The 11,406-nt window shown below is 45.8% G+C and overlaps 1 protein-coding gene across 1 annotated transcript in view; it reads right to left on the reverse strand.

Annotated features, from left to right (window-relative positions):
- Positions 1-250: 250 nt before the first annotated feature.
- Positions 251-11,406, reverse strand: part of B4GALT1 (beta-1,4-galactosyltransferase 1) — a 59,382-nt gene continuing 48,226 nt past the window's right edge. Inside the window, exons 3-6 of the mRNA XM_010350430.3 lie at positions 10,932-11,119; positions 5,929-6,051; positions 3,349-3,453; positions 251-3,149 (exon numbers count right to left, since the gene is read on the reverse strand). Coding sequence (XP_010348732.2) covers positions 3,017-3,149; positions 3,349-3,453; positions 5,929-6,051; positions 10,932-11,119 — 549 coding nt within the window. The 3' untranslated portion in view covers positions 251-3,016. The remainder of the gene's footprint in view (positions 3,150-3,348; positions 3,454-5,928; positions 6,052-10,931; positions 11,120-11,406) is intronic.

Below are 11,406 nucleotides of genomic sequence, written 5' to 3' on the forward strand. Positions count from 1 at the left end.
AAATGGCACTAGCTACTATGTAGTGGTACTTGTGAGGCTTCAGTCATTGTTTTAGATATATCGTCTCTTTTAAGCCTCAAAGACCCTATGTGTTATTATTCCCAATTTACAGACAAGAGAATGAGGTTCAGATGGGGAAATGTCTGATTCCATGGAGGCATGTGTATTTGTGTGGGTCACAGAGCAGGAAAATGACCCTGACTCCACCCTGTCCCACAACCATGATGAGGAAGACAGAAACCACCTGCAGTTACAAAGATAGGGTCATTTATTCACGTTATATTATTGAATTTTAAAGGCAAAAATACAGTTCTGTTTTGAAAACCAAGGTCAGACACAGCCCCCACACAATGGTAAATACACACATTTGCATACACAGGAAATTAAAGTACACAGCACAATAGTTTCTGGGACATGAAAGCTGTCATCCTGGCTATGCGGAGCCCCCTGCCCCCAGCCTGGCAGTTGGCAGAGACCCTGTCTGGGCTGAAGGCCAGCACAGCATCTCCTTTACCCTCCTGTGCCACCTCTGCCCTCTCCGATCTTTCCCAAAGGCCAGTTCACACAGGGTCACCAGCAAGAGGATGCACAGAAACAGAGAAGGGCATGGCACATGACAACTTCACGGTCATAGCTCCCAGGAGAAGGAAATGCTCCCTGAATCCCCAGCCCTGGAATCCCCAGTAAGGAAACAGGACCCACGGCATCTCACGGACCAGGCAAGTGTCCAGGCCTAACTGTGCCTTGGCTGTGCCTTCCATGAGAGGACTAGTTCAGCAAGTGGGGGGAGCAGTAATTCCCTTGGTTCTGAGAATGAATCATACTTGACATGAATGAGAAGGTACCCTCCCCCCCCAAAAAGAAGAAAAAGTAGAGTTTGGTTTTAACAGAGAACAGAGAAGTTACCACTCAGGGCATTTGTTTCCTTTCTTTTAAGGCACTTTGGAAAAGTCAGGATCTGCTGACAGAAAGAGAGGCTTTCATTCTTTCTATTTCCCAAAACTCCCTCTCAACGCAGTCATTTCTAGTTTTAATAATATCCTTGGTATAGAGTGGGGAATTGACAGAGGAATACTTTTTGCATAGTCCAGCTGCTTCTGCAATGGAAAATAATTTTTAACCAATACAAAAGCTTCTGGAAAAAGAACCAAGTTAGCATCTGAGATGCTCAAAGCAGTAAAGGCACAGATAAGATTGGAACCAGGTACTAGCTCAGCCTCCACACTGAGGGCTGGTACCCAGGAGGGCAGTGGTTTGGGGTCTGCCACAAGCACAAGGCTCAACCTTGGGATTAGGCAGCTGAGTCTTGGGACCTGAGCTCAGGCTGCAGAGGCGCTCAGTGGTAGGAAGTGCCTTGCGCCATCTCATCCCAGGCAGCTCAACAGCTCCCAGCAGAGGTGGGTTTGTGACACACTCCTGTGGGTGGGAGCCTCAACTGGGGTGGGAGCACCTGCTGAAAACCTGAGGTGGAACAGGAGGTTAGGCACCGGAGTTCATGGAAGGGCACTGGGATGTGGGTTCAGCTGAACTTCTTTCTAGATCACTAATTAAAAGGCACATTCATGCTGGGGAATGGATAGTCTGTTTGACCCTGAGTGCCACAGTCAAGTTTTAGGGGACAGGCAAGAGGCAAAGGAACAAAAAGGGAAAGGAAGGAAGGAAGGAGAAAGGCAGGGGAAAAGAGGAATGAAGAAGAAGGAGAACTGGCAACATAGGGTAGGCCAGTGAGTGTGCTAGCAGAGCCTCTGAGGGAGGTGGCCCCCACCAGAACAGAGGCTCCTTCTGCCTGGGCAGGTGCAAAGGGCTGGTAAACAACCTGACTGCTGTTATTTACAAGTCCCCAGCCTAGGGCCCTGAGGGGTCAGTCTAAGGAGGTTGAGGCTCCCTCTGCCCTGCCCACCTGGGGAGGGGTGGGGAAGTCGGGAGTCCTGCACAGTAGGGGCAGAGGCTTCTGTCTCCCAGGTGTCTGCCCCAAGGTCTGGCAGGATAATGCTGACCGGGAGGCCTTGCCTGCCAAGGGGTCAGAAGGTGATTTTGCTCTTGAGAAAACCTGGCCTGCCAGCTAAATCATAGGCCTACTTGTGACCACTACAGCATACATTTTTTTTCCCTAAAAAATGCTCAATCCCCTCCCCATATTTAAAATACCACAATAAAAATACATAGGAAATTCAAGTTTACATAGCATGCCAAGAAAAATAAATTGTCATGACTTAATATTAAACAGCTATGCAAATTTGGATCAACACAAAATCAAGCTAGATCATAATTAGAACTCGATCTGTTCTTTCTTTAAAATACTACAAACTGCTATTAAAAAAACTTTACATTCAGAAATCACACAATCTGGAGACAGGCAACTGAATGTGAGAACACCCACGGCTTTTGCTCTGATGCTAGAGTTGCCTTGGCATCCACACGTTAGCAGGACAAAAGGTCCAAGGCTCAAGTTTTAAAATCCTTTTGCTAAGAAAAGACATATGCACAGTGATTATAATAGTTGCATGCCATGGAAAGAAGGGGGTAGAGGGAGGATATAACATAAGAAAATGGTTGAAATTTTGTGTTTTCTGTTAAATTGCAACTACTAAAAAAGATCACACCAATCCAATTTTAGCAGCATTCTCCAATTTTTCATGAAGTAATAAGAACACCATAACTTAAAGAAAAAGTCTAACCTATTTCCCAACAATTTAGCAGTTCTATCACCAGGAATGTGCTCCACGGCCACCAAATTTTGGGATGCGTGCAGTTCTGATTCTGGGAGACACTGCAAACACTCAAGAAACCCCCAGAGGCACAAACACCTTGCAGAGCTAAGTCGTCACATGCTGAGCCAAGTTGGGGGCAAAATATCCCACTTGTCCTGGTCATCTGGAAAGGCATCTGAATGATGAGCGAAGGGGACCTGTCACTCAGACTGGTAAAAATGAGAGGGACCAGCCCAGCAGATTGGCAGAGACACACAGCAGAGGTCCCTGGCTATTTTCAGGTCTCTTATTCACGTACCAAAACGCTAGCTTGGTGTCCCGATGTCCACTGTGATTTGGGTATACAATGGGTATCTCTGTACATTCAACACCTGGTAGGTGAGTGAGTTCAAACCATCAGAGAGCATTGTCTCCTTTGTGTGTGCAATTCGGTCAAACCTACAAGGAAAACACAGCAAGGAGATTGTATCAAAACAAAAATCTTAAGAAGAAACCATTAAATGTACTTCCTCTTCCCTCTCCACTGTAATCTGACCACCTCCATTTCCCTGTAAGTCCAGAGCCCTCTGCAGAGCCTTGGACCTGCAGCCTACCCCATCCTAAAGCAGGAGAGAGTAGAAATAAACAAAGAATGCACCTCTGAGGATTGGGTTCATTTTTCTTGTCTCTTGAGTGGCGGATCATGCGACACTTCCCGACCACAGCATTTGGACGAGATATGGACATCCCTTTAAAAACTAACCTGCAAAGAGTAAGGGGAAAGTCATTATCACAGAGCTGCCATACACTTGGCCTGACAGCCCCAGTGGCAAGACTGTTGCCCCATCCACCATCATGCTTGCTGTTCTCACTCAGCCCACAACCCAGCAACATGCCAGAACCCAGCCCAGCATGACCCTAGTTAAAACTCACATTCCTACTCCATGTCCTTTTACAACTGGCTCTGCAGTTTGTGGTATTGACTATCATGTGCCAGACACTGGGGGCATCTGCCCCACAGAACATATAGTGTGGATGCTTCAAACATAGGGCCTTCAGGGCCAGAAGGAGGTGAGAAGAGGACAATGAGGTTGTAGACACAGAGGAAGAAGCACAGAGTTTGTTAACTCTGCCAGAATAAGCCTGGGCAGAGCCCAGCTGAAGATGAACAGGTGTCTGCCAGAGCATTTTAGGCAGCCAGGATAGCACAGGTAAAAGCATGGAAGTGAGAGCAAGCCTAGTACTCTCAGGGAGCAACATAAGCTCCTGGGGACTGGTGACGAGGGTCTGGGGTAGGACGTGGGCAGGTGATGGGCTGAAAAGAGCAAGGCTAAATCACAGAGGCCTTCTCAGAGCATCCCACAAACAGTTGCCAGTATCTGAAAGGGGCCTAATATATAATATTTCCAAAATGTTTTTAGCCATGGGGAAGTCTCTCTGGAAGTAGTATAAGAATGGAGGGGCCGGACATGGCGGCTCACGCCTGTAATCCCAGCACTTTGGGAGGCTAAGGCAAGCGGATCACAAGGTCAGGAGTTTGAGACCAGCCTGGCCAACATGGTGAAACCCCGTCTCTACTAAAAATACAAAAATTAGCGGGGCATGGTGGCATGCACCTGTAATCCCAGCTTCTCAGGAGGCTGAGGCAGGAGAATCACTTGAACCTGGGAAGCGGAGGTTGCAGTGAGCCAAGATCACGCCACTGCACTCCAGCCTGGGCAACAGAGTGAGACTCTGTCTCAAAATATAAATAAATAAATAAAAATTAAAAAAAATGGAGGACTTCAGAACGTGTGGGAAAAGGCAGGAAAAAAAAAAACGAATGGAGGGCTGAGAACAAGAATAGAGGCAGCCAGAGCAGCGTGGACGATTCTATGTTGGTCTAAGGAAAAGGAATGAGGACCAAAATGAAAGCCTGGAGAGCAGGAACACTGAAGTTATTTAAGAGGCAGAACCGGCTGATCCGAGACCACTAAACATTTCGGGCCTTGCTTGGCACACAATAAGTAGGTTTATAGTAAGTGTCAGGTCCTTTATCTTTCAAGAAAGTTGCTCCACAAACCACCCATCCTTCTAGTGCCACCGCCTTAGCATGGGACTAGATGCCTGTGGATGCTCCCTCCCTCCCGAGCTGTTCTGACCATTCAGACCTGTGCTATCCTGTCAGCCCTACACACTGTCATATCGGTCTAGTGTCTGGCCAGGAGTGCCTCTATGGAAGCAGGCTTGCTTCTGTCTGGACCCTATGTCCAGGTTTTCAGTGTCCGGGGCCTGCCGGGCACAGTGCTCTGTATGCAGCAGATGCTCAACATGCACACGCTTGATACCCCATCCACATACTCTAAACTCAAGTTTTCTTCAAGGCTTATAATAAAGACGTGAGTCTCTATTAAGTTTGTGCACAATGGTAACTTGAATGACTTGGGTGTTGCTCTGATAGACACCTTCTGTTTACTGGTACTCCAATTCAGAAGGGCTGCACCAGGGTGCAGTCTGATATTAAACTCAGTAATGAGTTCACACTGGCTCTTGGAGGGAGAAGGTGCTCATCGGTGGCCTGTGGGGTTGAAGCCGCTACAGCCAGAGGACTGAGCAGAATGTGCTTTCAAATGCTACTGATAGATGTTTTTACCATTGCAAGTGACAACCCACATCATAAAGGACCAGCTTAAAAAGAGCCCAGGATGTGGAGGGGACAGAATTGACCATGGCATAATGGTTGCTGAGGATGAATGGGTCCTCAAAGGTTTATTATACCACTTTTGTAAATGTGTATCCTCTTTTGTAAATGTGAAAAAAAGTATCCTCTTTTGTAAATGTGAAAAATACTCCAAAATAAAAATATAACACAAAGCTTCTGTGAAGAAAGTTAGAATTCTGCTCAAGGAATCTTGTTTCACAGTGAAAGGGGACCACAATGAGATGAAGGATCTTTACAAAGGACATTTGTTCACTCCTTGAGTACAAAACAGCATGTGGCAAGTCAAAGTAAACTTGACCTATCACTCAGTTCCCATTTGACATTTTTCCAGGCTGATCCAAAAATCTCAGCAACTCATTTTCCTACAGATCCCGTTCAGTACCTACAGGACCTGTAGGAAGCCACACCTAAGAATTTGGGCTGAGTGAGGACTGCATCCCATCTGAGGGTCAGTCCTTGCAGAACAACCAAGCATTGACTAAAAAACTGCAAGTGAAGGTTGACAGAGGAGAAAGGTATCTAAGTTATGACCATTACCTGTTAAAAATGTCATCATCTTCTCCTCCCCAGCCCCAGTAATTATTAGGAAATCCATTGATGGTGAGAAACTGTCGTTTACTTAGAGCAGAGACACCTCCAAAATACTGAACATAAGGTAGGCTGGGGGAAAAACATACACACAGAAGGAGCAGTGGTTAGTTAAGTTCTGACATCCCCAAAAGAAAGCTTGCTGAGAACATGAACACTTTTAAAGTTGTTCTTTTTTCTTCTCTAGAGTGGTTTTTTTTTTTTTTTTTTTTTTTTTAAGGTGGAGTCTTGCTCTGTCAGGCTGGAGCGCAGTGCTGCGATCTTGGCTTGCCACAACCTCCACCTCCCAGGTTCAAGCGATTCTCCTACCTCAGCCTCCCGAATAGTTGGGACTACAGGTGTGTGACACCAAGCCCAGCTAATTTCATATTTTTAGTAGAGACAAGGTTTCACCATGTTGGCCAGGATGGTCTTGATCTCTTGACCTCATGATCCACCTGCCTCAGCCTCCCAAAGTGCTGGGATTACAGGCATGAGCTACTGTGCCCAGACTTGTTTTGTTTTTGAGAGAGAGAATCTCACTGTGTAGCCCAGGCTGGAGTGGAATGGTGCAATCTTGGCTCACTGCAACCTCTACCTCCTAGGTTCAAGCAATTATCCTTCCTCAACCTCCCAAGTAGCTGGGACTATAGGTGTATGCCATCACTGGCTAATTTTTGTATTTTTGGTAGAGATGGAGTTTCACCATATTGATCAGGCTGGTCTCGAACTCCTGACCTCAGGTGATCCATGGTGCCCAGCCTCTCTAGAGCTTTTTTGATGGTAGGTGGGGTGGGAAGGAGCAGTTATAAGGGTTTTGTTTGTTTTTGTATCAGGTCTCAGATGATCTTAGATTAGACACACATATCAAAAAGTATGATCTTCCTCTTTCCACAACACAACAGCTGTTTCTGTGGTTATGTAGAAAGCCAGTCAGTGACAAGAGCAGGCCTAATCCCAGTTCTTCCTGAGTGGCTCAGGAATCTGCTTCCCCTGTGCTCTGCTCCTGCCCATGAAGTCCTTATCCAGGAGCTCCTGGAATCTGAGATTATTTTAGAGCCTCTCTGTACCCACTCAGTCATAGCCTCCCTTCCACCCTCCTCCTATTGACCAATCTAGCTTTCATGCTTCCAAAGGCATACTGACTAGAATACCAACCTTGACAGTTGAGGCAATGTTTCTGGAAATTTGCTAAAATAAAAATTCTTTGAAACTTCGGACTTTATCCTGATTTAGCAAAATGTGTAATGATAAACTTGTTTTAACATATTTTCAAGTAGTAAAGCATCTAGGCTCTCATCCTTCCAAAACTTTTTGTATTTTAATATTTCAGGGGTTATGAGTTGTGAACCCCTAAGGGATACAAAGTCAGCACTGATGAGACATATCAAGAATCAGGATGTGCCCCCAAAGCCTTCCTGTGGGTTCTCTAAAGGCTGTGGTTTTGTGTCGACTCTGAGTGCAGCTCCAAACCACACCCAGGCTGTTTCTGGAATCCAAAAAGACCAAACCCATCACACAAATTAAGGAAAACTCTAACTCTGACTTTGATGGGAAAGTCAGCCAGACCATGTAAGAACATACGAAAAAAAAAGATGCAATTATTATTTTCAAATATATTCAGGAATTCTGACTGCAAGGATCCTCAGGCAAAAGTCCCTGGGGGATCTGCTTTAATGAACCTATTCTTAATTAGGTGTCATCCCTTAGGTGCCTGAGTCATGCACCTTTGGCATGCCTCACACTATTGTTCATACTATTAATGAGAGGGTTTGGATCAGAGCTGGCCAGGCCAATAAAGTTTTTTGATAATTAGTGCTTTTACAGAAATAGCTTCTTAGCTATTTCAAGGAGAAGTACATACCAAGCTGATACGATTTGGTTTTGCTGTGTCTGCTGCATTCTCTTACCTATGTGCCCTGAGCCCAAACCTGCCTGGCTCCTTGTGAAACAAACATGGTGCCGCAGCAAAGAATTAGGGCATCACAGGCCCCTTTCTGGTTCACAACCGTGCTTCAAGGGAGGAATCAAGAGGGGTCAGGGTATAAACCTGTGTGTTTCAAGAGAAGAAGATACACACATAGAAAGGGAGGAAGGGTGGAAGTGGGATGGAAGGGCATGGAATGATTACTGAAGAGTCTAAAATTAAGGTTACATTCAAATTTTCCTCCCTTTAAGACAACAAGTTAGGATCTTTGATCTGGGAGAAAGACTTCATACATTCCTATATTCCCATCACAGCCCTCATGCCCCCAGCAAGGGAGGACAGGAAGAAATGATGAAAATCAAATGAGTCTGACAGAAAGCTGCTGCATCTCGGCAGGTGCAGTCGCTCATGCCTCTAATCCCAGCACTTTGGGAGGTCAAGGCAGGAGGATAGCTTGAGCCCCCAGGAGTTCAAGACCAGCCTGGGCAACACAGTGAGACATTTCTAAAAAATTTTTTTGTTTTTAATCAGCCAGAGGTACTGGCCCACACCTGTGGTCCCAGCTACTAGGAAAGCTGAGGTGAGAGGACTGCTTGAGTCAGGAAGTTTAAGGCCATAGTGAGCATGATCACACCACTGCACTCCAGCCTGGGTGACAAGTAAGATTCTGTCTCAAAAAAAAGAAAACAAGTTGTATTTAAATAAAGGGACTGCTGTATAAATGGGCCAATTATGCTGTACCAGTCAGCCTAAACTACGGGCACCCAAAACATAGGGTACCTGCAGCACAGCTGCTGGATATTCAACTTTACTTAAAGCAAGGAAGAAAAAGGTTATGTTATTCAATTGATAGGTAATTTTATTTATTTATTTATTTATTTATTTTTACACAGAGTCTCATTCTGTTGCCCAGGCTGGAGTACAATGGCATGATCTCAGCTCACTGCAACCTCCGCCTCCCAGGTTCAAGAGATTCTCCTGTGCCAGCTTCCCAAGTAGCTGGGATTCCAGGTGCCTGTCACCATGTCCAGCTAATTTTTGTATTTTTAGTAGAGACAGGGTTTCTCCATGCTGGCCAGGCTGGTCTCGAACTCCCGACCTCAGGTGATCTGCCTGCCTTGGCTTCACAAAGTGCTAGGATTACAGGTGTGAGCCACCAGTCTCAACCACTGATAAATAATTTAAAACACTTTTACGTTAAGATAAATACGGACAAATTAGGAAACAATATGCAAATTTATTTACATACTTTTTTTTTTTTGAGATGGGAGTTTTGCTCTTGTTACCCAGGCTGCAGTGCAGTGGCATGATCTTGGCTCACTATAACCTCCGCCTCCCAGGTTCAAGTTATTTTCCTGCCTCAGCCCCCCGAGTAGCTGGGATTACAGGCATGCACCACCATGCCCAGTTAATTTTGTATTTTTAGTAGAGATAGGGTTTTGCCATGTTGGACAGGCTGGTTTCGAACTCCTGACCTCAAGTGATCCACCTGCCTCGGCCTCCCAAACTGCTGGGATTACAGGCGTGAGCCACCACGCCCGGCCTATATACTTATTTTTAAGACAAAACAATGGACTATAAGGCCATTTTCCACCACTAACAATATGCTTTGGATAATACCCTAGTCGGGCATCTGGGCTGGCCTCTTCACTAGGGGCATTTTGGTGGGAAAATTTGGGCTGTGTATTTAAGCAGAAGTTTGTGCCCTGCTGGAAAACAGAATCACGCTCCTTCTTCAAAGGCCAAGGGCAGGAGCAGTGGTTCACACCCATAATCCCAATGCTTTGGGAGGCTGAGGTGGGAGGATCGCTTGGGTCCGGAAGTTCAAGACCAGCCTGTGAAACATAGCCAGACCTCATCTCTACTAAAAATAAAAAATTAGCTGGATATGCTGGTTCATGCCTGTAGTTCCAGCTACTCAGGAGGCTGAGGCTGTGGGATGGCTTGAGCCCAGGCAGTCAAGGCTGCAGTGAGCCATGATTGTGTCACTTCATTCCAGCCTGGGTGACAGAGCAATGCCCTGTCTCAAAAGCAAAACAAAACAGACCAAGGAACATCTACTGAGGTATACAAGCTAAATAATTCAGTGGGGGAAAACTATTCCAGTTTGCTTTCCAAAACTTGTGGGGCAAGAGAAAGAGAAAAGCAAGAAAATACAGGATCTATTTGGAGCCTAAAGATGAGAACTATCCCAAATGCTAAAAACTGTTCTTACGGCCAGGCGCGGTGGCTCAAGCCTGTAATCCCAGCACTTTGGGAGGCCGAGGCAGGTGGATCACAAGGTTAAGAGATCGAGATCATCCTGGTCAACATGGTGAAACCCCGTCTCTACTAAAAATACAAAAACTTAGCTGGGCACAGTGGCGCGTGCCTGTAATCCCAGCTACTCAGGAGGCTGAGGCAGGAGAATTGCCTGAACCCACGAGGCGAAGGTTGTGGTGAGCCAAGATTGCGCCATTGCACTCCAGCCTGGGTAACAAGAGTGAAACTCCGTCTCAAAAAAAAAAAAACAAAACAAAACAAAACAAAACAAAAAACTGTTCTTAGGCCAGGCATGGTGGCACACACCTGTAATTCAGCACTTTGGGAGGCTGAGGCAGATACATTGCTTGAGCACAGAAGTTCAAGACCAGACTGGGCAATATAGCAAAACCCTACCTCTACAAAATAAACAAAAATTAGCTGGGCATGGTGGCATGTGACTGTAGTCCCAGTTACTCAGGAGGAGGCTGAGGTGGAAGGATGGCTTAAATCTAGGAGGCAGAGGTTGCAGTGAGCCAAAATCATGCCACTGCACTCCAGCCTGGAGGCAGACCCTGTCTCCAAAAAAAAGAGAAAACCTGTTCTTGTCTGGATGTGCAGAGACTACTGGCATTTCTGGTCTCCTCTTTCCATCTCAACTAACACAAAGCATCCATTTCTCAGAAGAGAAAGCATTCTGCTCCGGAGCTTAAAGAGGCATTCCTGACCTGCAAGGAGTGCATTTCCTAGTCAACACATGAGAGAGAAACATGTCTAATACAGACTCTAACTGAATATCTCTTACCTGAATCCAAATTTATCCATTGCAACAGAAATGTGTCGTGGCTGTGAAAAACACCTGTAGGCATTATGGTCATCCATTGGAATGAGGTCCACGTCACTAAACACAAAGCAGGTATAGTCATAGTCCTTCAAGGCTTCTCGAAAGCCAACGTTGAGCAGCTTAGCACGATTGAACATAGCGTCTCCGGCCTGGTGCAGAAACAAAAACGGTGATATCAAATGCCTTAAAGCCTTTGGGAAGAGCACTCAGGGACAGATGACTTGTCCACTACAACACATGGTCACTAGTAAACTCCTGGGCCTCACTTTTCTGCCCTCACTCTATAATCAGTACAGAGTAACCAGACCTCTGAGTCAGCAATTCCCCTCTAGATCCTGCAGAAGGATTTGCATGTGTGTGAACGACTAGGAACAACACTGTCAGTGTGGAATGTTCATCATGGCAAAAGATTGCAAAAAACTTAAGAATCAGTAGA

Source organism: Saimiri boliviensis, chromosome 2, assembly GCF_048565385.1.
Source record: "Saimiri boliviensis isolate mSaiBol1 chromosome 2, mSaiBol1.pri, whole genome shotgun sequence".
NCBI lineage: Eukaryota > Metazoa > Chordata > Mammalia > Primates > Cebidae > Saimiri > Saimiri boliviensis.